The sequence below is a fragment of the Salvia miltiorrhiza genome, chromosome 3, assembly GCF_028751815.1.
Source record: "Salvia miltiorrhiza cultivar Shanhuang (shh) chromosome 3, IMPLAD_Smil_shh, whole genome shotgun sequence".
Classification (NCBI taxonomy): Eukaryota; Viridiplantae; Streptophyta; class Magnoliopsida; order Lamiales; family Lamiaceae; genus Salvia; species Salvia miltiorrhiza.
The window spans coordinates 57,513,631-57,540,130 of NC_080389.1; the positions used below are offsets into that span (position 1 = coordinate 57,513,631).

Consider the following 26,500-nt stretch of genomic DNA (forward strand, 5'->3'; position numbering starts at 1 on the left):
CTCGGGGCAATCTCTTGTAAGCATCCTCTTGTTAGTGAATTGTTGTTCATTTATGGGCAATCTCTTGTAAGCATCCTCTTGTTAGTGAATTGCTGTTCATTTATGGATGAACGGTTTTCTTGATATTTTATCTTGTTCATTTTCCATTTGCAGCTCGGATGAGCATAACAAGCCTGGAAGTGCTGCATTCCGGTTGGCTAACGGTTACGCCGCGCTAAGAGATGCTTTGGGCTCCGAGAGTGTGAGATTTCAAAGGTAAGTGTCTGAGAAATGAATCTTCTTTTGAAGAGATTATTTTCTAGCTTAGAAAAAGCTATGACATTAACCATTGAAAGATTAATGGTTTAGTCTGCAGTTGAGGCTGATTTTAGTTTTAGTATTTATTGATACAAAAAATGGATGATATGCAGGAAAGCCCTGAACTTGATCCTTATCTACTTAGTGAGAATCATTCAGACATTAACGTCATATCCGAACTCGGCTTTCCTCGCATCATGATGCACCTTGCATCAAGTGAGGATTCTGATGTGCGCGAAGCTGCACTAAGGAGCCTTCTCGATCTAGCTCGGGACGATCAGAGAAGCCCGATACTCCAAATGAAGATGATGACAAACTGAAGCAGATTCTACAAGACAGGATCAAAGGGATCAGTGAGATGTCTCTTGAAGACCTAGGAGCCGCGAAAGAGGAAAGGGAGCTTGTGGACTCTCTTTGGAAAGCCTGTCACAACGAACCATCACCTCTTTTCGAGCAGGGTCTTCTATCACTCCCTGGAGAAGACGCTCCGCCTCCAGATGTAGCGAGCCAGTATTTCCAGCCGCCTCTTAGAGCTTGGGCTGCAAAACAGAAATCCTGATCCAAAACCAGAGAACGAGAAGAAGGAAGCGCCGTTGTTGTTAGGCCCCGGACCCTCAGCTTGAATTAGTTTGTGCTGGACGGGTGCAGATATATCACTGCAGTGTTAGTTTTTGTCGAGATGTTCAGCGCAATTATGCACCAAAATCATATTATTTGTGGGTAAGTCCAAGATCTTGTTCTATATTTGTACTTTCCATATATTCCAAAAGTACAAAACTTTTTATCTTTATGTGCAACTGTTCATTGTTTGCATCAATGTGTTTCTAATTTAGTTAATATTGAATGTTGTCGTTCTGATGGTTTGATCGGTTAGATGAGTATGTGCCATTAGATAGTTTTGATGAGTTAAGTTGATAGGATAGCTGAGTATGTGTCATTAGATATGAGTTTAGTCTGAAACCGCATATAAATACCGTCTAACCAGACGTACCTTGACATGCTAGAATTGTTTACAAAGATATATAGTGTGAAGGCTAAAAAATACTTAACCATCTACCTTACCCCCTGCCTAATGCATAGTTGCTACTTAGACAGGCTTTAGTAACAAAACGATGTCGTTTAGGACCCACTCTCATTAAAACGTCCAAATCAATAAAAATGGTCAAAATTTGTGTTTTTTTCAATGTGTGGCCATAAATTGTGTTGTATGCTTTATTTGGCTACTTCAAAATTTTACTCATAAATTAATGTGGTTTAAGAACCTAATGTTTTTAGTGTATTATATGAGAGATTATTTTTTACCAAAAAATATTATTATACTTTTGTAGTATTGATTCTCACGTAATCCAATATTTTAAGATAAATATAAATGCTAATCAATTGAGCATTTATATTGAAAATGAGAACAAATTATAGTCGTAATTTAATAGATCAGAAATAGAACTTGCTAGTATAAATAAAAATCAGCATTAATTATGTAAATAAATGTTGAAATTAATATTGAATTGTGTAAATTAATTAATTAAGATTAAAATTAATGCTACACTTTGGGCGGGAAAATAGTATAGGCATATTGGTTCCACTTTTATATATATATAGATTATGAGAATCGTAGGAAAGAGATATAATGATTAAATTGAAAAAACGTGGGAGAGAGAAAAAATAGCGTTGTATTACCGTTGTACTGATCTTTTATATATTTTATATATATAGATAGGGCCTAAAATAGGCCCAAGATTTGTCCAAAAATCGGCCCACCCGTCGGCCCTTTCCACGAGTCGGTTTTCGCTCAAACCCATTTTAAAATCAAACTCGTATTGAAATAATGTGCTCTTTGCTATTCATACTTTGAAATGAAAATATACATATATATATATATATACACACACATTTTGATTTAAATCAAGTTCACACGAAATAATAATAATAATAATAATAATAATAATAATAATAATAATAATAATAATAATAATAATAATAATAATAATAATAATAATCTTCTTAATAAGATCTATTTTCCGTTTTTCTGAAGAGAAAACCTAGACATCAAGTCTTATTAAGTTACCGCGAGGATAATTATTCTTATTAACTGGGAATTAGGGACCTATGACCTATCACATCCTAATAATATCAATAAGACCCATATGAATCATAGGATCGAAAATCTGGGGTATTACATTAATAATGAAAATTAGTTTATTTGTTTAGAAGATGGAACATTCTTTAAAAAAAAAGAATAAAAGTATGTCTTTATATGCTTTCAATCTACTTAATATTGAATTAATTGAATGGCGAACAATTATCTATTATATTAAGTGATTGTTAAAAAATGCATGAAAATGAAGTGTACGGAATGCTCCCGCCCCCGAACCCCGTGTAAATGTTTTCAAACGTCGTAGTTCACCAAATTCAGTCCCCACAACGTTAAATTCTGAAGCTGCCCTTGAGTGGGATGGAGAAAGTAATAATAATAATAATAATAATCTCTTCGGTGAATTTGAGAAAATAAAGAATATACATGTGTAAGTATGGCCCAATGTATTTTTCAAATAGGCCCAATCCAAATTAAAAAATACTAAGTTGTCGGTTTGGGGCCAGTTCGCTTTCCGTTCGCAATTGAGACCCGCTGTATGAGTCGTGGAGTCGGTGTTTACGTCGCGTTAATCTCGATTCTTCAAGTAAATTCCAGAAACCCCCCACAAATTCTCCCACGAAAAACTATAAATTCCTCGCTTAATTCGCTCCAACTTTTATTTCTCCAAACCTGATATTGCCGCTATAGTTTAGTATATCTTTTTTCAGACGTTAATCCATTGACTGCGAGAAAAAAAGAAGCAGAAACATGGCAAGAGAAGGCCCTAATTGGGAAGGATTGCTTAAGTGGAGTCTTTCCCACGCCGACGGTACTAACACTTCTCGCAGTTTGAGGTATTCTCATATTTCCCCAATTTCTTAATCCAATTGCTCCTTTTTTCCATTTTAGTTTGTTTCTCATTTTGTTTGAGTAAATGTCTATATGTTGAATTCGTATGCTTAGTTGGTTGATTCAAAATGTGTGCTTTAATTGGTATAATTTTGTATTTAGTGAGGAGGATAGAAGATGGTTTATGGAGGCGATGCAAGGGCAGACAATTGATGTTATTAAGCGAATGAAGGAGATAACACTTGTTATGAAGACCCCTGAGCAGGTTTTGGAGTCTCAGGGGGTGACTCCTCAAGATATTGAAGGTGTTTATTTGAGAATTTCAGCATCTAATTTATTTGTGCTACTTGATTGTATTTCTGAGGTTTTTTCCCATTCTTGTTTACTTGTAGATATGTTGGATGAGCTACAAGAACAAGTGGAATCCATCGACAATGCTAATGGTTAGCTCTTAGTTATGATCTGTTTTAAGAATTTTTTTGATGCAGATTGATGTTTCGATTAATATGATTCTGTTCTTTGCTAGATCTTCACTCCATTGGTGGTCTTGCTCCTCTCCTCGACTACCTTAGAAATCCACATGCTAACATTAGGGCAAAAGCAGCCGACGTTGTTAGCACGGTCGTGCAGAACAATCCCAGGAGTCAACAGCTGGTAATGGAAGCTAATGGTATGGAGCCGCTGCTGTCCAATTTTACTTCTGATCCAGATGTTGGAGTGCGTACCAAAGCGCTCGGGGCAATCTCTTGTAAGCATCCTCTTGTTAGTGAATTGTTGTTCATTTATGGGCAATCTCTTGTAAGCATCCTCTTGTTAGTGAATTGCTGTTCATTTATGGATGAACGGTTTCTTGATATTTTATCTTGTTCATTTTCCATTTGCAGCTCTGATTAGGCATAACAAGCCTGGAATTGCTGCATTCCGGTTGGCTAACGGTTACGCCGCGCTAAGAGATGCTTTGGGCTCCGAGAGTGTGAGATTTCAAAGGTAAGTGTCTGAGAAATGAATCTTCTTTTTGAAGAGATTTATTTTCTAGCTTAGAAAAAGCTATGACATTAACCATTGAAAGATTAATGGTTTAGTCTGCAGTTGAGGCTGATTTTAGTTTTAGTATTTATTGATACAAAAATGGATGATATGCAGGAAAGCCCTGAACTTGATCCATTATCTACTTAGTGAGAATCATTCAGACATTAACGTCATATCCGAACTCGGCTTTCCTCGCATCATGATGCACCTTGCATCAAGTGAGGATTCTGATGTGCGCGAAGCTGCACTAAGGAGCCTTCTCGATCTAGCTCGGGACAGATCAGAGAAGCCCGATACTCCAAATGAAGATGATGACAAACTGAAGCAGATTCTACAAGACAGGATCAAAGGGATCAGTGAGATGTCTCTTGAAGACCTAGGAGCCGCGAAAGAGGAAAGGGAGCTTGTGGACTCTCTTTGGAAAGCCTGTCACAACGAACCATCACCTCTTTTCGAGCAGGGTCTTCTATCACTCCCTGGAGAAGACGCTCCGCCTCCAGATGTAGCGAGCCAGTATTTCCAGCCGCCTCTTAGAGCTTGGGCTGCAAACAGAAATCCTGATCCAAAACCAGAGAACGAGAAGAAGGAAGCGCCGTTGTTGTTAGGCCCCGGACCCTCAGCTTGAATTAGTTTGTGCTGGACGGGTGCAGATATATCACTGCATTGTTAGTTTTTGTCGAGATGTTCAGCGCAATTATGCACCAAAATCATATTATTTGTGGGTAAGTCCAAGATCTTGTTCTATATTTGTACTTTCCATATATTCCAAAAGTACAAAACTTTTTATCTTTATGTGCAACTGTTCATTGTTTGCATCAATGTGTTTGTAATTTAGTTTATATTGAATGTTGTCGTTCTGATGGTTTGATCGGTTAGATGAGTATGTGCCATTAGATAGTTTGATGAGTTAAGTTGATAGGATAGCTGAGTATGTGTCATTAGATATGAGTTTAGTCTGAAACCGCATATAAATACCGTCTAACCAGACGTACCTTGACATGCTAGAATTGTTTACAAAGATATATAGTGTGAAGGCTAAAAAATACTTAACCATCTACCTTACCCCCTGCCTAATGCATAGTTGCTACTTAGACAGGCTTTAGTAACAAAACGATGTCGTTTAGGACCCACTCTCATTAAAAACGTCCAAATCAATAAAAATGGTCAAAATTTGTGTTTTTTTCAATGTGTGGCCATAAATTGTGTTTTATGCTTTATTTTGGCTACTTCAAAATTTTACTCATAAATTAATGTGGTTTAAGAACCTAATGTTATTAGTGTATTATATGAGAGATTATTTTTTACCAAAAAAATATTATTATACTTTTGTAGTATTGATTCTCACGTAATCCAATATTTTAAGATAAATATAAATGCTAATCAATTGAGCATTTATATTGAAAATGAGAACAAATTATAGTCGTAATTTAATAGATCAGAAATAGAACTTGCTAGTATAAATAAAAATCAGCATTAATTATGTAAATAAATGTTGAAATTAATATTGAATTGTGTAAATTAATTAATTAAGATTAAAATTAATGCTACACTTTGGGCGGGAAAATAGTATAGGCATATTGGTTCCACTTTTATATATATATATATATATATATATATATATAGATTATGAGAATCGTAGGAAAGAGATATAATGATTAAATTGAAAAAACGTGGGAGAGAGAAAAAATAGCGTTGTATTACCGATAGGGCCTAAAATAGGCCCAAGATTTGTCCAAAAATCGGCCCACCCGTCGGCCCTTTCCACGAGTCGGTTTTCGCTCAAACCCATTTTAAAATCAAACTCGTATTGAAATAAATGTGCTCTTTGCTATTCATACTTTGAAATGAAAATATACATATATATATATATATATATATACACACATTTTGATTTAAATCAAGATCACACGAAATAATAATAATAATAATAATAATCTTCTTAATAAGATCTATTTTCCGTTTTTCTGAAGAGAAAACCTAGACATCAAGTCTTATTAAGTTACCGCGAGGATAATTATTCTTATTAACTGGGAATTAGGGACCTATGACCTATCACATCCTAATAATATCAATAAGACCCATATGAATCATAGGATCGAAAATCTGGGGTATTACATTAATAATGAAAATTAGTTTATTTGTTTAGAAGATGGAACATTCTTTAAAAAAAAAAGAATAAAAGTTTGTCTTTATATGCTTTCAATCTACTTAATATTGAATTAATTGAATGGCGAACAATTATCTATTATATTAAGTGATTGTTAAAAAAATGCATGAAAATGAAGTGTACGGAATGCTCCCGCCCCCGAACCCCGTGTAAATGTTTTCAAACGTCGTAGTTCACCAAATTCAGTCCCCACAACGTTAAATTCTGAAGCTGCCCTTGAGTGGGATGGAGAAAGTAATAATAATAATAATAATAATCTCTTCGGTGAATTTGAGAAAATAAAGAATATACGTGTGTAAGTATGGCCCAATGTATTTTTCAAATAGGCCCAATCCAAATTAAAAAATACTAAGTTGTCGGTTTGGGGCCAGTTCGCTTTCCGTTCGCAATTGAGACCCGCTGTATGAGTCGTGGAGTCGGTGTTTACGTCGCGTTAATCTCGATTCTTCAAGTAAATTCCAGAAACCCCCCACAAATTCTCCCACGAAAAACTATAAATTCCTCGCTTAATTCGCTCCAACTTTTATTTCTCCAAACCTGATATTGCCGCTATAGTTTAGTATATCTTTTTTCAGACGTTAATCCATTGACTGCGAGAAAAAAAGAAGCAGAAACATGGCAAGAGAAGGCCCTAATTGGGAAGGATTGCTTAAGTGGAGTCTTTCCCACGCCGACGGTACTAACACTTCTCGCAGTTTGAGGTATTCTCATATTTCCCCAATTTCTTAATCCAATTGCTCATTTTTTCCATTTTAGTTTGTTTCTCATTTTGTTTGAGTAAATGTCTATATGTTGAATTCGTATGCTTAGTTGGTTGATTCAAAATGTGTGCTTTAATTGGTATAATTTTGTATTTAGTGAGGAGGATAGAAGATGGTTTATGGAGGCGATGCAAGGGCAGACAATTGATGTTATTAAGCGAATGAAGGAGATAACACTTGTTATGAAGACCCCTGAGCAGGTTTTGGAGTCTCAGGGGGTGACTCCTCAAGATATTGAAGGTGTTTATTTGAGAATTTCAGCATCTAATTTATTTGTGCTACTTGATTGTATTTCTGAGGTTTTTTCCCATTCTTGTTTACTTGTAGATATGTTGGATGAGCTACAAGAACATGTGGAATCCATCGACAATGCTAATGGTTAGCTCTTAGTTATGATCTGTTTTAAGAATTTTTTTGATGCAGATTGATGTTTCGATTAATATGATTCTGTTCTTTGCTAGATCTTCACTCCATTGGTGGTCTTGCTCCTCTCCTCGACTACCTTAGAAATCCACATGCTAACATTAGGGCAAAAGCAGCCGACGTTGTTAGCACGGTCGTGCAGAACAATCCCAGGAGTCAACAGCTGGTAATGGAAGCTAATGGTATGGAGCCGCTGCTGTCCAATTTTACTTCTGATCCAGATGTTGGAGTGCGTACCAAAGCGCTCGGGGCAATCTCTTGTAAGCATCCTCTTGTTAGTGAATTGTTGTTCATTTATGGGCAATCTCTTGTAAGCATCCTCTTGTTAGTGAATTGCTGTTCATTTATGGATGAACGGTTTCTTGATATTTTATCTTGTTCATTTTCCATTTGCAGCTCTGATTAGGCATAACAAGCCTGGAATTGCTGCATTCCGGTTGGCTAACGGTTACGCCGCGCTAAGAGATGCTTTGGGCTCCGAGAGTGTGAGATTTCAAAGGTAAGTGTCTGAGAAATGAATCTTCTTTTTGAAGAGATTTATTTTCTAGCTTAGAAAAAGCTATGACATTAACCATTGAAAGATTAATGGTTTAGTCTGCAGTTGAGGCTGATTTTAGTTTTAGTATTTATTGATACAAAAATGGATGATATGCAGGAAAGCCCTGAACTTGATCCATTATCTACTTAGTGAGAATCATTCAGACATTAACGTCATATCCGAACTCGGCTTTCCTCGCATCATGATGCACCTTGCATCAAGTGAGGATTCTGATGTGCGCGAAGCTGCACTAAGGAGCCTTCTCGATCTAGCTCGGGACAGATCAGAGAAGCCCGATACTCCAAATGAAGATGATGACAAACTGAAGCAGATTCTACAAGACAGGATCAAAGGGATCAGTGAGATGTCTCTTGAAGACCTAGGAGCCGCGAAAGAGGAAAGGGAGCTTGTGGACTCTCTTTGGAAAGCCTGTCACAACGAACCATCACCTCTTTTCGAGCAGGGTCTTCTATCACTCCCTGGAGAAGACGCTCCGCCTCCAGATGTAGCGAGCCAGTATTTCCAGCCGCCTCTTAGAGCTTGGGCTGCAAACAGAAATCCTGATCCAAAACCAGAGAACGAGAAGAAGGAAGCGCCGTTGTTGTTAGGCCCCGGACCCTCAGCTTGAATTAGTTTGTGCTGGACGGGTGCAGATATATCACTGCATTGTTAGTTTTTGTCGAGATGTTCAGCGCAATTATGCACCAAAATCATATTATTTGTGGGTAAGTCCAAGATCTTGTTCTATATTTGTACTTTCCATATATTCCAAAAGTACAAAACTTTTTATCTTTATGTGCAACTGTTCATTGTTTGCATCAATGTGTTTCTAATTTAGTTAATATTGAATGTTGTCGTTCTGATGGTTTGATCGGTTAGATGAGTATGTGCCATTAGATAGTTTGATGAGTTAAGTTGATAGGATAGCTGAGTATGTGTCATTAGATATGAGTTTAGTCTGAAACCGCATATAAATACCGTCTAACCAGACGTACCTTGACATGCTAGAATTGTTTACAAAGATATATAGTGTGAAGGCTAAAAAATACTTAACCATCTACCTTACCCCCTGCCTAATGCATAGTTGCTACTTAGACAGGCTTTAGTAACAAAACGATGTCGTTTAGGACCCACTCTCATTAAAAACGTCCAAATCAATAAAAATGGTCAAAATTTGTGTTTTTTTCAATGTGTGGCCATAAATTGTGTTTTATGCTTTATTTTGGCTACTTCAAAATTTTACTCATAAATTAATGTGGTTTAAGAACCTAATGTTTTTAGTGTATTATATGAGAGATTATTTTTTACCAAAAAAATATTATTATACTTTTGTAGTATTGATTCTCACGTAATCCAATATTTTAAGATAAATATAAATGCTAATCAATTGAGCATTTATATTGAAAATGAGAACAAATTATAGTCGTAATTTAATAGATCAGAAATAGAACTTGCTAGTATAAATAAAAATCAGCATTAATTATGTAAATAAATGTTGAAATTAATATTGAATTGTGTAAATTAATTAATTAAGATTAAAATTAATGCTACACTTTGGGCGGGAAAATAGTATAGGCATATTGGTTCCACTTTTATATATATATAGATTATGAGAATCGTAGGAAAGAGATATAATGATTAAATTGAAAAAACGTGGGAGAGAGAAAAAATAGCGTTGTATTACCGTTGTACTGATCTTTTATATATTTTATATATATAGATAGGGCCTAAAATAGGCCCAAGATTTGTCCAAAAATCGGCCCACCCGTCGGCCCTTTCCACGAGTCGGTTTTCGCTCAAACCCATTTTAAAATCAAACTCGTATTGAAATAAATGTGCTCTTTGCTATTCATACTTTGAAATGAAAATATACATATATATATATATATACACACACATTTTGATTTAAATCAAGTTCACACGAAATAATAATAATAATAATAATAATAATAATAATAATAATAATAATAATAATAATAATAATAATAATAATAATAATAATAATAATAATAATAATAATAATAATAATAATAATAATAATAATAATAATCTTCTTAATAAGATCTATTTTCCGTTTTTCTGAAGAGAAAACCTAGACATCAAGTCTTATTAAGTTACCGCGAGGATAATTATTCTTATTAACTGGGAATTAGGGACCTATGACCTATCACATCCTAATAATATCAATAAGACCCATATGAATCATAGGATCGAAAATCTGGGGTATTACATTAATAATGAAAATTAGTTTATTTGTTTAGAAGATGGAACATTCTTTAAAAAAAAAAGAATAAAAGTTTGTCTTTATATGCTTTCAATCTACTTAATATTGAATTAATTGAATGGCGAACAATTATCTATTATATTAAGTGATTGTTAAAAAAATGCATGAAAATGAAGTGTACGGAATGCTCCCGCCCCCGAACCCCGTGTAAATGTTTTCAAACGTCGTAGTTCACCAAATTCAGTCCCCACAACGTTAAATTCTGAAGCTGCCCTTGAGTGGGATGGAGAAAGTAATAATAATAATAATAATAATCTCTTCGGTGAATTTGAGAAAATAAAGAATATACGTGTGTAAGTATGGCCCAATGTATTTTTCAAATAGGCCCAATCCAAATTAAAAAATACTAAGTTGTCGGTTTGGGGCCAGTTCGCTTTCCGTTCGCAATTGAGACCCGCTGTATGAGTCGTGGAGTCGGTGTTTACGTCGCGTTAATCTCGATTCTTCAAGTAAATTCCAGAAACCCCCCACAAATTCTCCCACGAAAAACTATAAATTCCTCGCTTAATTCGCTCCAACTTTTATTTCTCCAAACCTGATATTGCCGCTATAGTTTAGTATATCTTTTTTCAGACGTTAATCCATTGACTGCGAGAAAAAAAGAAGCAGAAACATGGCAAGAGAAGGCCCTAATTGGGAAGGATTGCTTAAGTGGAGTCTTTCCCACGCCGACGGTACTAACACTTCTCGCAGTTTGAGGTATTCTCATATTTCCCCAATTTCTTAATCCAATTGCTCCTTTTTTCCATTTTAGTTTGTTTCTCATTTTGTTTGAGTAAATGTCTATATGTTGAATTCGTATGCTTAGTTGGTTGATTCAAAATGTGTGCTTTAATTGGTATAATTTTGTATTTAGTGAGGAGGATAGAAGATGGTTTATGGAGGCGATGCAAGGGCAGACAATTGATGTTATTAAGCGAATGAAGGAGATAACACTTGTTATGAAGACCCCTGAGCAGGTTTTGGAGTCTCAGGGGGTGACTCCTCAAGATATTGAAGGTGTTTATTTGAGAATTTCAGCATCTAATTTATTTGTGCTACTTGATTGTATTTCTGAGGTTTTTTCCCATTCTTGTTTACTTGTAGATATGTTGGATGAGCTACAAGAACAAGTGGAATCCATCGACAATGCTAATGGTTAGCTCTTAGTTATGATCTGTTTTAAGAATTTTTTTGATGCAGATTGATGTTTCGATTAATATGATTCTGTTCTTTGCTAGATCTTCACTCCATTGGTGGTCTTGCTCCTCTCCTCGACTACCTTAGAAATCCACATGCTAACATTAGGGCAAAAGCAGCCGACGTTGTTAGCACGGTCGTGCAGAACAATCCCAGGAGTCAACAGCTGGTAATGGAAGCTAATGGTATGGAGCCGCTGCTGTCCAATTTTACTTCTGATCCAGATGTTGGAGTGCGTACCAAAGCGCTCGGGGCAATCTCTTGTAAGCATCCTCTTGTTAGTGAATTGTTGTTCATTTATGGGCAATCTCTTGTAAGCATCCTCTTGTTAGTGAATTGCTGTTCATTTATGGATGAACGGTTTCTTGATATTTTATCTTGTTCATTTTCCATTTGCAGCTCTGATTAGGCATAACAAGCCTGGAATTGCTGCATTCCGGTTGGCTAACGGTTACGCCGCGCTAAGAGATGCTTTGGGCTCCGAGAGTGTGAGATTTCAAAGGTAAGTGTCTGAGAAATGAATCTTCTTTTTGAAGAGATTTATTTTCTAGCTTAGAAAAAGCTATGACATTAACCATTGAAAGATTAATGGTTTAGTCTGCAGTTGAGGCTGATTTTAGTTTTAGTATTTATTGATACAAAAATGGATGATATGCAGGAAAGCCCTGAACTTGATCCATTATCTACTTAGTGAGAATCATTCAGACATTAACGTCATATCCGAACTCGGCTTTCCTCGCATCATGATGCACCTTGCATCAAGTGAGGATTCTGATGTGCGCGAAGCTGCACTAAGGAGCCTTCTCGATCTAGCTCGGGACAGATCAGAGAAGCCCGATACTCCAAATGAAGATGATGACAAACTGAAGCAGATTCTACAAGACAGGATCAAAGGGATCAGTGAGATGTCTCTTGAAGACCTAGGAGCCGCGAAAGAGGAAAGGGAGCTTGTGGACTCTCTTTGGAAAGCCTGTCACAACGAACCATCACCTCTTTTCGAGCAGGGTCTTCTATCACTCCCTGGAGAAGACGCTCCGCCTCCAGATGTAGCGAGCCAGTATTTCCAGCCGCCTCTTAGAGCTTGGGCTGCAAACAGAAATCCTGATCCAAAACCAGAGAACGAGAAGAAGGAAGCGCCGTTGTTGTTAGGCCCCGGACCCTCAGCTTGAATTAGTTTGTGCTGGACGGGTGCAGATATATCACTGCAGTGTTAGTTTTTGTCGAGATGTTCAGCGCAATTATGCACCAAAATCATATTATTTGTGGGTAAGTCCAAGATCTTGTTCTATATTTGTACTTTCCATATATTCCAAAAGTACAAAACTTTTTATCTTTATGTGCAACTGTTCATTGTTTGCATCAATGTGTTTCTAATTTAGTTAATATTGAATGTTGTCGTTCTGATGGTTTGATCGGTTAGATGAGTATGTGCCATTAGATAGTTTGATGAGTTAAGTTGATAGGATAGCTGAGTATGTGTCATTAGATATGAGTTTAGTCTGAAACCACATATAAATACCGTCTAACCAGACGTACCTTGACATGCTAGAATTGTTTACAAAGATATATAGTGTGAAGGCTAAAAAATACTTAACCATCTACCTTACCCCCTGCCTAATGCATAGTTGCTACTTAGACAGGCTTTAGTAACAAAACGATGTCGTTTAGGACCCACTCTCATTAAAAACGTCCAAATCAATAAAAATGGTCAAAATTTGTGTTTTTTTCAATGTGTGGCCATAAATTGTGTTTTATGCTTTATTTTGGCTACTTCAAAATTTTACTCATAAATTAATGTGGTTTAAGAACCTAATGTTTTTAGTGTATTATATGAGAGATTATTTTTTACCAAAAAAATATTATTATACTTTTGTAGTATTGATTCTCACGTAATCCAATATTTTAAGATAAATATAAATGCTAATCAATTGAGCATTTATATTGAAAATGAGAACAAATTATAGTCGTAATTTAATAGATCAGAAATAGAACTTGCTAGTATAAATAAAAATCAGCATTAATTATGTAAATAAATGTTGAAATTAATATTGAATTGTGTAAATTAATTAATTAAGATTAAAATTAATGCTACACTTTGGGCGGGAAAATAGTATAGGCATATTGGTTCCACTTTTATATATATATAGATTATGAGAATCGTAGGAAAGAGATATAATGATTAAATTGAAAAAACGTGGGAGAGAGAAAAAATAGCGTTGTATTACCGTTGTACTGATCTTTTATATATTTTATATATATAGATAGGGCCTAAAATAGGCCCAAGATTTGTCCAAAAATCGGCCCACCCGTCGGCCCTTTCCACGAGTCGGTTTTCGCTCAAACCCATTTTAAAATCAAACTCGTATTGAAATAAATGTGCTCTTTGCTATTCATACTTTGAAATGAAAATATACATATATATATATATATACACACACATTTTGATTTAAATCAAGTTCACACGAAATAATAATAATAATAATAATAATAATAATAATAATAATAATAATAATAATAATAATAATAATAATAATAATAATAATAATAATAATCTTCTTAATAAGATCTATTTTCCGTTTTTCTGAAGATAAAACCTAGACATCAAGTCTTATTAAGTTACCGCGAGGATAATTATTCTTATTAACTGGGAATTAGGGACCTATGACCTATCACATCCTAATAATATCAATAAGACCCATATGAATCATAGGATCGAAAATCTGGGGTATTACATTAATAATGAAAATTAGTTTATTTGTTTAGAAGATGGAACATTCTTTAAAAAAAAAAGAATAAAAGTATGTCTTTATATGCTTTCAATCTACTTAATATTGAATTAATTGAATGGCGAACAATTATCTATTATATTAAGTGATTGTTAAAAAAATGCATGAAAATGAAGTGTACGGAATGCTCCCGCCCCCGAACCCCGTGTAAATGTTTTCAAACGTCGTAGTTCACCAAATTCAGTCCCCACAACGTTAAATTCTGAAGCTGCCCTTGAGTGGGATGGAGAAAGTAATAATAATAATAATAATAATCTCTTCGGTGAATTTGAGAAAATAAAGAATATACATGTGTAAGTATGGCCCAATGTATTTTTCAAATAGGCCCAATCCAAATTAAAAAATACTAAGTTGTCGGTTTGGGGCCAGTTCGCTTTCCGTTCGCAATTGAGACCCGCTGTATGAGTCGTGGAGTCGGTGTTTACGTCGCGTTAATCTCGATTCTTCAAGTAAATTCCAGAAACCCCCCACAAATTCTCCCACGAAAAACTATAAATTCCTCGCTTAATTCGCTCCAACTTTTATTTCTCCAAACCTGATATTGCCGCTATAGTTTAGTATATCTTTTTTCAGACGTTAATCCATTGACTGCGAGAAAAAAAGAAGCAGAAACATGGCAAGAGAAGGCCCTAATTGGGAAGGATTGCTTAAGTGGAGTCTTTCCCACGCCGACGGTACTAACACTTCTCGCAGTTTGAGGTATTCTCATATTTCCCCAATTTCTTAATCCAATTGCTCCTTTTTTCCATTTTAGTTTGTTTCTCATTTTGTTTGAGTAAATGTCTATATGTTGAATTCGTATGCTTAGTTGGTTGATTCAAAATGTGTGCTTTAATTGGTATAATTTTGTATTTAGTGAGGAGGATAGAAGATGGTTTATGGAGGCGATGCAAGGGCAGACAATTGATGTTATTAAGCGAATGAAGGAGATAACACTTGTTATGAAGACCCCTGAGCAGGTTTTGGAGTCTCAGGGGGTGACTCCTCAAGATATTGAAGGTGTTTATTTGAGAATTTCAGCATCTAATTTATTTGTGCTACTTGATTGTATTTCTGAGGTTTTTTCCCATTCTTGTTTACTTGTAGATATGTTGGATGAGCTACAAGAACAAGTGGAATCCATCGACAATGCTAATGGTTAGCTCTTAGTTATGATCTGTTTTAAGAATTTTTTTGATGCAGATTGATGTTTCGATTAATATGATTCTGTTCTTTGCTAGATCTTCACTCCATTGGTGGTCTTGCTCCTCTCCTCGACTACCTTAGAAATCCACATGCTAACATTAGGGCAAAAGCAGCCGACGTTGTTAGCACGGTCGTGCAGAACAATCCCAGGAGTCAACAGCTGGTAATGGAAGCTAATGGTATGGAGCCGCTGCTGTCCAATTTTACTTCTGATCCAGATGTTGGAGTGCGTACCAAAGCGCTCGGGGCAATCTCTTGTAAGCATCCTCTTGTTAGTGAATTGTTGTTCATTTATGGGCAATCTCTTGTAAGCATCCTCTTGTTAGTGAATTGCTGTTCATTTATGGATGAACGGTTTCTTGATATTTTATCTTGTTCATTTTCCATTTGCAGCTCTGATTAGGCATAACAAGCCTGGAATTGCTGCATTCCGGTTGGCTAACGGTTACGCCGCGCTAAGAGATGCTTTGGGCTCCGAGAGTGTGAGATTTCAAAGGTAAGTGTCTGAGAAATGAATCTTCTTTTTGAAGAGATTTATTTTCTAGCTTAGAAAAAGCTATGACATTAACCATTGAAAGATTAATGGTTTAGTCTGCAGTTGAGGCTGATTTTAGTTTTAGTATTTATTGATACAAAAATGGATGATATGCAGGAAAGCCCTGAACTTGATCCATTATCTACTTAGTGAGAATCATTCAGACATTAACGTCATATCCGAACTCGGCTTTCCTCGCATCATGATGCACCTTGCATCAAGTGAGGATTCTGATGTGCGCGAAGCTGCACTAAGGAGCCTTCTCGATCTAGCTCGGGACAGATCAGAGAAGCCCGATACTCCAAATGAAGATGATGACAAACTGAAGCAGATTCTACAAGACAGGATCAAAGGGATCAGTGAGATGTCTCTTGAAGACCTAGGAGCCGCGAAAGAGGAAAGGGAGCTTGTGGACTCTCTTTGGAAAGCCTGTCACAACGAACCATCACCTCTTTTCGAGCAGGGTCTTCTATCACTCCCTGGAGAAGACGCTCCGCCTCCAGATGTAGCGAGCCAGTATTTCCAGCCGCCTCTTAGAGCTTGGGCTGCAAACAGAAATCCTGATCCAAAACCAGAGAACGAGAAGAAGGAAGCGCCGTTGTTGTTAGGCCCCGGACCCTCAGCTTGAATTAGTTTGTGCTGGACGGGTGCAGATATATCACTGCATTGTTAGTTTTTGTCGAGATGTTCAGCGCAATTATGCACCAAAATCATATTATTTGTGGGTAAGTCCAAGATCTTGTTCTATATTTGTACTTTCCATATATTCCAAAAGTACAAAACTTTTTATCTTTATGTGCAACTGTTCATTGTTTGCATCAATGTGTTTGTAATTTAGTTTATATTGAATGTTGTCGTTCTGATGGTTTGATCGGTTAGATGAGTATGTGCCATTAGATAGTTTGATGAGTTAAGTTGATAGGATAGCTGAGTATGTGTCATTAGATATGAGTTTAGTCTGAAACCGCATATAAATACCGTCTAACCAGACGTACCTTGACATGCTAGAATTGTTTACAAAGATATATAGTGTGAAGGCTAAAAAATACTTAACCATCTACCTTACCCCCTGCCTAATGCATAGTTGCTACTTAGACAGGCTTTAGTAACAAAACGATGTCGTTTAGGACCCACTCTCATTAAAAACGTCCAAATCAATAAAAATGGTCAAAATTTGTGTTTTTTTCAATGTGTGGCCATAAATTGTGTTTTATGCTTTATTTTGGCTACTTCAAAATTTTACTCATAAATTAATGTGGTTTAAGAACCTAATGTTATTAGTGTATTATATGAGAGATTATTTTTTACCAAAAAAATATTATTATACTTTTGTAGTATTGATTCTCACGTAATCCAATATTTTAAGATAAATATAAATGCTAATCAATTGAGCATTTATATTGAAAATGAGAACAAATTATAGTCGTAATTTAATAGATCAGAAATAGAACTTGCTAGTATAAATAAAAATCAGCATTAATTATGTAAATAAATGTTGAAATTAATATTGAATTGTGTAAATTAATTAATTAAGATTAAAATTAATGCTACACTTTGGGCGGGAAAATAGTATAGGCATATTGGTTCCACTTTTATATATATATAGATTATGAGAATCGTAGGAAAGAGATATAATGATTAAATTGAAAAAACGTGGGAGAGAGAAAAAATAGCGTTGTATTACCGTTGTACTGATCTTTTATATATTTTATATATATAGATAGGGCCTAAAATAGGCCCAAGATTTGTCCAAAAATCGGCCCACCCGTCGGCCCTTTCCACGAGTCGGTTTTCGCTCAAACCCATTTTAAAATCAAACTCGTATTGAAATAAATGTGCTCTTTGCTATTCATACTTTGAAATGAAAATATACATATATATATATATATATACACACACACATTTTGATTTAAATCAAGATCACACGAAATAATAATAATAATAATAATCTTCTTAATAAGATCTATTTTCCGTTTTTCTGAAGAGAAAACCTAGACATCAAGTCTTATTAAGTTACCGCGAGGATAATTATTCTTATTAACTGAAAATTAGGGACCTATGACCTATCACATCCTAATAATATCAATAAGACCCATATGAATCATAGGATCGAAAATCTGGGGTATTACATTAATAATGAAAATTAGTTTATTTGTTTAGAAGATGGAACATTCTTTTAAAAAAAAAGAATAAAAGTTTGTCTTTATATGCTTTCAATCTACTTAATATTGAATTAATTGAATGGCGAACAATTATCTATTATATTAAGTGATTGTTAAAAAAATGCATGAAAATGAAGTGTACGGAATGCTCCCGCCCCCGAACCCCGTGTAAATGTTTTCAAACGTCGTAGTTCACCAAATTCAGTCCCCACAACGTTAAATTCTGAAGCTGCCCTTGAGTGGGATGGAGAAAGTAATAATAATAATAATAATAATCTCTTCGGTGAATTTGAGAAAATAAAGAATATACGTGTGTAAGTATGGCCCAATGTATTTTTCAAATAGGCCCAATCCAAATTAAAAAATACTAAGTTGTCGGTTTGGGGCCAGTTCGCTTTCCGTTCGCAATTGAGACCCGCTGTATGAGTCGTGGAGTCGGTGTTTACGCCGCGTTAATCTCGATTCTTCAAGTAAATTCCAGAAACCCCCCACAAATTCTCCCACGAAAAACTATAAATTCCTCGCTTAATTCTCCCACAACGTCACAGACCAACTGGGTTCGACCCAATCGGAGTTGCTCGCCCAAGTGGAAGTGAATGCCCGAATTTTCGCTTTGGCTGACCAAATTGCGAAAGAACGGGAGAGTAGGCTCTTGTTGGAAAAACAGAATGCGGAGCTACTCGCCCGGCTGAATGCTTTTGCCCAGATCCAGACGCCTCCTCAAATCCAAACACCCCTTACTAACCGATTCCGAGTTCCTATCAACTCCATGGTGGATATAGAGGATGTCCCGCTCACACCCCATGGAACTGAGATCAACCTAGATGACCCTTCATCATCGGTAAGGAACAATAGATCGGAGACTATCCACCCTGACCTGGATACCCTTCTTGTGAATGCAGGTGAAACGCGCACCCTAGATCGGACGCCCGGAGCAACCGGGACAAACGTCACAGGTGCCCTCACACAGCCCAACTTAGCGACTGGGGGAATGGGCCAGTCCACCCCGACCGACCGGACCGATGTCGCCCGTGGTCACGTAGTGCCAATACGACCACACGAAAATGCTCTCATGTGTGACGCCCCAACAGGTCAACTAGAGGGACAGAGGCGAGCGATTCCAGTCGGTGAGAATGGCAAAACGCCAGATCAACCACCTCTAGTCGAACAGGGCCGACACGGCATGCGGGGCATCCAACAGAGTATGGACCCCGTACTGGCCAGAAGATTGGCAGACATGGAAGCCATCATCCAACGAATCCCAGGAGTCCCCGCCCCGATCAAGAAGAGTGCAGAAAGTTGCTATGCTGACTCTCCGTTCGTGGATGAGATAGCCTTGGTGGAGATGCCCAGGAAATTCAGCTTTCCGCACATGAAGATGTTTGACGGCGCATCCGACCCGGACGACCATATAGCTCAGTACCGTCAAAGAATGTTCACCGTTGCTATTCCTCGTGACATGAGGGAGGCGTGCATGTGTAAGGGGTTCGGTTCTAGCTTAATAGGACCGGCCCTCCAGTGGTATACGAACCTTCCTAATAATTCAATTAGATCTTTTGCTCAACTAACGGATGTTTTTGTTCAACAGTATGCAAGCAGCAGGAAATTAGAAAAAATCTCAGAGGACTTGTACGCTATTGTCCAAAGGCATGGCGAACCTCTTCGGGACTACATCGGACGCTTCAACAAAGAGAAAGTATCAATTACCAACTGCAGCGAACAGACCGCTGTCACGGCTTTTCGTAAGGGCCTTCTGCCAGGATCCGACTTGTACAAGACCCTCACCAAGTATCCATGCAAAACCATGTAAGACGTGTTGATCCAAGCTTGGGCTCAAATCAAATGGGAGGAAGACCAGTACAATATGCAGAGAGTCTTCCCGCCAGAGAGACCCGAAAGAGACTACAGGGTCGACAGGAGATCCGGTCGAGACAATCGTGACAGACGAAGTGAACCCTACACGCCATCTCAGAGAGGGAACAAGGGAAGGAGAGATTACGATCAAGCACCAAGTACGCGCCCGCGCGAAAGAGCGAAACTCCCAGAGTACCTCCTGTCCATTTCACCCGTAGAAGCTGTAACAGCTTTGATGAACCTTGGCGATAAGGTCAGCTGGCCGGAGAAAATGAGGGCTCCACCCGACCAAAGAGACAGATCAAAGTGGTGTGATTTTCATAGTGACCACGGTCACCGCACGGACGAATGCATCGCACTCAGATTGGAAGTGGCGAACTTATTGAAAAAAGGGCACCTCACCAATTACTTGACTGACAAAGGCAAGCAGACCCTGCAGCAGGTGAGGGATAGACAAGAGAAACACAGAGATGACAGCCCACCGGACCCGCCACATCATGAGAGAACTGTAAACGTGATATCCGGAGGTTCCGAAGTTAGCGGAATCACCCACTCAGCCGCCAAGAGACACACCAGACAGGCTAGATCAAGTAAATCAGGAGTTCCGCCTTCAGGAAGAACGGGAACAACAGACCCTACTCAACTGATCAGCTTTGCAACCTCCGAATCAGACAAGCTTCTACACCCTCATCATGATGCTTTAGTTATTTCCATTTACATTGCTAACTGTTTAACAAAGCGTGTACTAATAGACAATGGTAGCTCTGCCAATATTCTGTTTTACAGTGCATACAGGGAGATGGGTTTGGACGAGTCCAAACTAATCAAGAAAGCTGCCGTACTCATCGGCTTCAGTGGCGAGAGTACGACTACTGTAGGGGAGATCGATCTTCCCGTCTACGCAGAAGGAGTCAACCAAACTGGAACTTGGAAACTGTACGTTGATGGATCCAGCAACGTACGAGGGAGTGGACTTGGAGTCGTCCTCTCATCACCACGAGGAGACAACATTGAGCGGTCAATCCGATGTGATTTCAAAACAACCAACAATGAGGCCGAATATGAAGCCATGATAGCTGGACTCGGACTAGCTAAAGAAATTGGGGTAAAACGCATTAACGTATTTAGTGATTCTCAACTTGTAGTTAATCAGATGCAGGGTACATTTCAAGCCAAATATACGAAAATGACGGCTTACCTGGGCAAGACGAAAGAACTCCAATCGTGCTTTGAAGAGTTCACCATCAATCAAGTGCCGAGGGGGGAAAACGGCCATGCTGATGCTTTGGCCAACCTAGGGTCAGCAATTCAGACTGCACAACCTAAAACCATAACAATCACTTGCCTTCAATATCCAGCAATACAAAGAGATGAGGCCGAAGAACGCGTGACTGCAGTATCAGTCGGACAAACATGGATCACCCCCATAATGGAATATCTCGAGAGAGATATACTCCCGAAGGACAGAAATGAAGCACGTCGGCTTAAAGCTCAAGCAGCACGATTCTGCATCATCCGAGGTAAACTGTATAAACGTTCATTTACCGGTCCATACTTGAAATGCATTAACCCTGCAGAAGCAAGATACGTCTTGTCCGAGTTACACGAAGGTGAATGTGGCAATCACTCAGGAGGAAGAAGCCTCGCACACCGCGCATTAACCAGCGGTTACTATTGGCCCACCATGAAAACTGACGCAGCTGATTATGCTAGAAAGTGCGACAAATGTCAACGATTCGCCCAAATATCACACATGCCCCCGGAGCCCCTGACTGCTATCACTTCACCATGGCCATTCATGAAATGGGGGATGGATATTGTAGGCAAACTGCCCACCGCACCCGAGCAGAAGGCTTATATGTTGGCAGTAACAGATTATTTTAGCAAGTGGATAGAAGCAGAGTCTTTCCACCAAGTGCGCGACAAAGAAGTCAAGGGGTTCATATGGAAGAGCGTTATCTGCCGGTATGGGGTACCCAAAGAGATTGTCACGGATAACGGATCACAATTCATCAGCGCGGACTTTCAGGACTTTTGTAAGTTCTGGAATATAAAGCTGAGCTTCTCAACACCAAGATATCCTCAGGCAAACGGACAAGCGGAGTCTTCCAACAAAACCATCATGAACACCCTGAAGAAACGGCTAGAGAAGGCCAAAGGCAAATGGGCAGATGAGCTACCAGGCGTATTATGGTCCTACCGAACAACTACAAGAACATCGACAGGGGAAACACCGTTTTCCCTTGCCTATGGGATGGAGGCAGTAATCCCAACAGAAAGCGAAGTACCCACCGCCAGATATGAGCTCACGACAGACAACGAGAATTAAGAAGCTATGTGCCACGAGTTAGATCTCCTCGACGAGAAACGGAACACAGCCAATATCCGATTAGCATCGTATCAACACAGCATCGCCAGACACTACAATAAGCATATCCGTACCCGCACGTTCAAGCCGGGTGACTGGGTGTTACGAAAGGTGTTCCAGAACACCAAGGAAATAGGTGCGGGAAAATTAGCCCCAAATTGGGAAGGACCATATCTGATCACCAAAGTGGTTGGACATGGGGCATACAAGTTGCAATCGACAGACGGACGTGACATCAACAACAGTTGGAACGCCATCCATCTCAAACAATATCACGCTTGATCCCTACACTTCTACTTTATTTCAAAAGGTCTTCCGAGACCAACTCAACTTACTATACGATTACTGACCTTTGCATGCAGGTCAGAACTACATTCGGGCTTGATCCCTTAAATGGGTATGTAGGCAGCTCTAAGGAGCGCAGCCCCCCCACCCCCTCCTCACCCGGGGGGAAAAATTTTCATGAACAAGACGAACACCCGTCTCACCCCGAATATCCTTAATTTAGCCTTAAGTTTAAATAACTAAAGTCTAAATGGGGGGACCAAATTTTCATGAACAAGACGCAAGCCCGTCTTACCCTGAACGTCCCGAATTTAGCCTTAAGTTTAAATAACTAAGTCTAAATGGGGGTGAAAACTTTTCAGGTCAAAGGCGCACACCCGTCTTACCCTGAACGTCCCGAATTTAGCCTTAAGTTTAAATAACTAAGTCTAAATGGGGGTGAAAACTTTTCAGGTCAAAGGCGCACACCCGTCTTACCCTGAACGTCCCGAATTTAGCCTTAAGTTTAAATAACTAAGTCTAAATGGGGGAGAAAAATTTTCAGGTCAAAGGCGCACACCCGTCTTACCCTGAACGTCCCGAATTTAGCCTTAAGTTTAAATAACTAAGTCTAAATGGGGGTGAAAACTTTTCAGGTCAAAGGCGCACACCCGTCTTACCCTGAACGTCCCGAATTTAGCCTTAAGTTTAAATAACTAAGTCTAAATGGGGGAGAAAAATTTTCAGGTCAAAGGCGCACACCTGTCTTACCCTGAACGTCCCGAATTTAGCCTTAAGTTTAAATAACTAAGTCTAAATGGGGGTGAAAAATTTCCAGGTCAAAGGCGCACACCCGTCTTACCCTGAACGTCCCGAATTTAGCCTTAAGTTTAAACAACTAAAGTCTAAATCGGGGGACAAAATTTTCATTAACAAGACGAACGCCCGTCCCAACCCGAACGTCCCGAATTTAGCCTTAAGTTTAAATAACTAAGTCTAAATGGGGGAGAGAAATTTCCATGAACATGACGAACACCCGTCTTACCCTGAACGCCCTGAATTTAGCCTTAAGTTTAAATAACTAAGTCTAAATGGGGGAAACATAGGGGAAAAATATTATTGTCCGGCTCGGCCCTACCCGACAGTGCTCGATTGCCCAACGCAGCCCCGCTCGGAAAGCGCTCAACTGCGCAGCCCTGAGACTCGTATCACATCTACTTGTCTTGGTTCAACAGTTAAGTCCGAATAGGTAAAGAAAATATACAAACACTCGAATATAAAACAGTCATATATAGCCGATCCAGGGGGCAAACCCCCCGGCGATCCGGACACTCCGGAAAAATCATTCTCGTGAATACAATAAAAAGTTTAAGTCCAGCCCAATGGCGTAGACTTAAACTAGTAAGAATCCAAGGATGCATACACCCTATGCAAAATTAACGAAGACTGAAGGCACGAATACCTAAATTACACATAAGATATTAGGGGCACATACGCCCAACCAAAGCAGAGTTAAGGAAATGACAATATCATGCGTCGCCATCGACGTCGCCTGGAGTGGCCACCCCGGAAAGCTTGTCCTGATACGCCCTCCACTGTTGAATGTTCTCAGCGTTGTCCCAAGTCTTGTAAGACCCGTCCAAGACCTGCTGACTCATATCAGCCCGGGACTTGAGTACAGCCTCATGGCAAGCATCTGTAAGCTCTAGCTCCCGATTTTCCTCCATTTCCGCCAGTTCAGCCTTCAGACGACTGATTTCCTCATCTTTCAAAGCCAATTGAGCCTGAAGAGACGCTTCCAAGGACTCCAGGTTCGCCTGGCCTTGCTTGACCAACTTCTGAGCTTCCACAAGCTCGTTTTCTATCCTAGCCTTAGCAGCACGAACATCCTGTAGTTGCCGTTTGTACTCAAGCCTAGCCTGCTTCACAAAGATAGCATGCTGATAGTGCTACAAGAAGATATCAAAATACCACAAGTTAGTCAATAAGAATAACATATCAAAGGAAAAATGAAAACAAGAGACAAGTTTTATTACCGCGAAGGCCGAAGAGGCGAACACGTCATAGGCTTCATCCTCCCCATAGTTGTTCAAAACAGCCTGGTCCTCTTCAAGTAAGAGCTTTTCGAGCTGACCTGACAGCGCGTTGTACTCGGTATGAGCCGAAGCACCAACAGGAAGAACTACGTGAACAGAACCATCGGATAAGCAACCATCATCAGGTGTGGGAGTCCGTTTCCGTGAGGAGCGACCAGAAAGGACGTCAGATCGCGGTGCATCAGTCGCAATAGGCGGCTCTGTTGGTACACCCGAGCTTGATGCCTGCTTCTTCTTCTTCCTCTTCAGTTGTCTCGCCACGAAGGCGTCAGTGTCGACCTCATTCGGATTATAGTGAAACTTCAAATCAGCCATCCAACCGTCTGCATATACTCGTTGCTCCGGGGTCAGTTCAGCCAAATTTTTATAAGCCTGTTTCACCCGCAAAATTTCCAAAGAGCGGAGACCTACCACGACACTAGTTTCAGCAAGAGTTTTAGGGATGAATGTACCTTCCGGAGGAGCAGGAACTTGAGCCCAAATCGACGACTGCTTAATGTTCAAATCGTGAAGAATAACCCTCCAACTCCGATATGGAGGAGGGTACTGAAGAAACCGATTGTTCCGTTCAACCAAATCCAACACTACAGGGATAGTTTTCAAACAACCTGCATACAAAGATAATCAAAGTGTTAGAAAGAATAGCATAAAGAGGGGGATGAGAAGCATGAAAGACTCCACAAATTCTAACACTCACTAGCATTAGACCAAACAGAAGGAACTCTCTTCCCTTCCGGAATACACAAAGCACCGTATTCAACGAAAAAATATTTACTCTTCCAAGCCCTTTCACCATCATCCATGTCCGTAATCAAAGGCTCACAACCTGTCTTCCTACATAGCTTGTAACGACCTTTGTCCTTTGGAACATTCAGAAGATCATAAGTGCTCTTTACGTCGGCGATGGAGATGTCGAAACCATGTAATTCACTGAATACCTGTAAACTCAATAACAACCGCCAAGAGTTTGGCGCAAGTTGCCCGGGCGAGAGGCAATGATAATGGCAAAAATCAATAACCAAGCGGGGTAGAGGAAGCCGCATTCCCTGTTCGAACGGTGCTTGATACAAACGCACCCATCCTGGAGCATGAAAATTTGCTCGCATTTGCTTACCCGGAGCATGAAGAGCGACATGATTCGGAATACTGTAGGACTTCCGAAGGACGTGTAGTTGCCGTGTGTCCTTGAAGAATGATTCGGGATTGCCGTTAATGAGGAACGACATTACTGGCACCGCCCCAGGAATAAGCCCTTCACTGTGAACTCCAAAACCACTACCACCATCGTAACTACCGTGATCACCCTGCCAAACTTCAATCTCTCGATCCGGGATGTCCGCGCTCTCGTCAGCACAATAGTCTATATCATCAGACGGGAGCTGCATCCTACTCGACGAACCAACCGAACCTCCCCGATTACCCAACATAGCACGCAGATATCCTAGAATAGGATAAATTCTAAAAGTTCAAGTAAACGTATTACCCCGATCACCCGACGACATAGTTGCAAAAAATAAATAAATAATATAAAGTTCGATAGACCGGTTCGCCCGATTGTAAGCTACCCGCTTAGCTACGTGTGTACTTAAGCAATTTATGTAAAGGATCGGCACCCATAACACCACATACGAAGGAATCGCATAAATATC

The 26,500-nt window shown here is 39.0% G+C and overlaps 5 protein-coding genes and 1 pseudogene across 5 annotated transcripts; all 6 read left to right on the forward strand.

The window, feature by feature from the left end:
* LOC131019052 (uncharacterized) overlaps positions 1-1,087 on the forward strand; it is a 4,478-nt pseudogene extending 3,391 nt beyond the window's left edge.
* Positions 1,088-2,295: 1,208 nt separating this feature from the next.
* Positions 2,296-5,068, forward strand: LOC131014710 (hsp70 nucleotide exchange factor FES1-like). The gene is made up of 6 exons (XM_057942775.1): positions 2,296-3,225; positions 3,383-3,525; positions 3,613-3,663; positions 3,747-3,968; positions 4,105-4,207; positions 4,364-5,068. The coding sequence occupies exons 1-6, from the start codon at positions 3,140-3,142 to the stop codon at positions 4,872-4,874; spliced, it is 1,116 nt and encodes a 371-aa protein (XP_057798758.1). The 5' UTR covers positions 2,296-3,139; the 3' UTR covers positions 4,875-5,068.
* Positions 5,069-6,063: 995 nt separating this feature from the next.
* On the forward strand, positions 6,064-8,960 carry LOC131014708 (hsp70 nucleotide exchange factor FES1-like). The gene is made up of 6 exons (XM_057942773.1): positions 6,064-7,117; positions 7,275-7,417; positions 7,505-7,555; positions 7,639-7,860; positions 7,997-8,099; positions 8,256-8,960. The coding sequence occupies exons 1-6, from the start codon at positions 7,032-7,034 to the stop codon at positions 8,764-8,766; spliced, it is 1,116 nt and encodes a 371-aa protein (XP_057798756.1). The 5' UTR covers positions 6,064-7,031; the 3' UTR covers positions 8,767-8,960.
* Positions 8,961-10,168: 1,208 nt separating this feature from the next.
* On the forward strand, positions 10,169-12,937 carry LOC131014709 (hsp70 nucleotide exchange factor FES1-like). Its single transcript, XM_057942774.1, has 6 exons — positions 10,169-11,121; positions 11,279-11,421; positions 11,509-11,559; positions 11,643-11,864; positions 12,001-12,103; positions 12,260-12,937. The coding sequence occupies exons 1-6, from the start codon at positions 11,036-11,038 to the stop codon at positions 12,768-12,770; spliced, it is 1,116 nt and encodes a 371-aa protein (XP_057798757.1). The 5' UTR covers positions 10,169-11,035; the 3' UTR covers positions 12,771-12,937.
* Positions 12,938-14,423: 1,486 nt separating this feature from the next.
* Positions 14,424-16,929, forward strand: LOC131014711 (hsp70 nucleotide exchange factor FES1-like). Its single transcript, XM_057942776.1, has 6 exons — positions 14,424-15,086; positions 15,244-15,386; positions 15,474-15,524; positions 15,608-15,829; positions 15,966-16,068; positions 16,225-16,929. Exons 1-6 carry the CDS (start codon positions 15,001-15,003, stop codon positions 16,733-16,735), a joined length of 1,116 nt encoding a protein of 371 aa, XP_057798759.1. The 5' UTR covers positions 14,424-15,000; the 3' UTR covers positions 16,736-16,929.
* A 3,204-nt stretch (positions 16,930-20,133) lies between these two features.
* LOC131019053 (uncharacterized) lies at positions 20,134-22,452 on the forward strand. Its single transcript, XM_057947735.1, has one exon. The coding sequence runs from the start codon at positions 20,134-20,136 to the stop codon at positions 22,450-22,452; it is 2,319 nt and encodes a 772-aa protein (XP_057803718.1).
* The last annotated feature ends 4,048 nt before the right edge of the window (positions 22,453-26,500 follow it).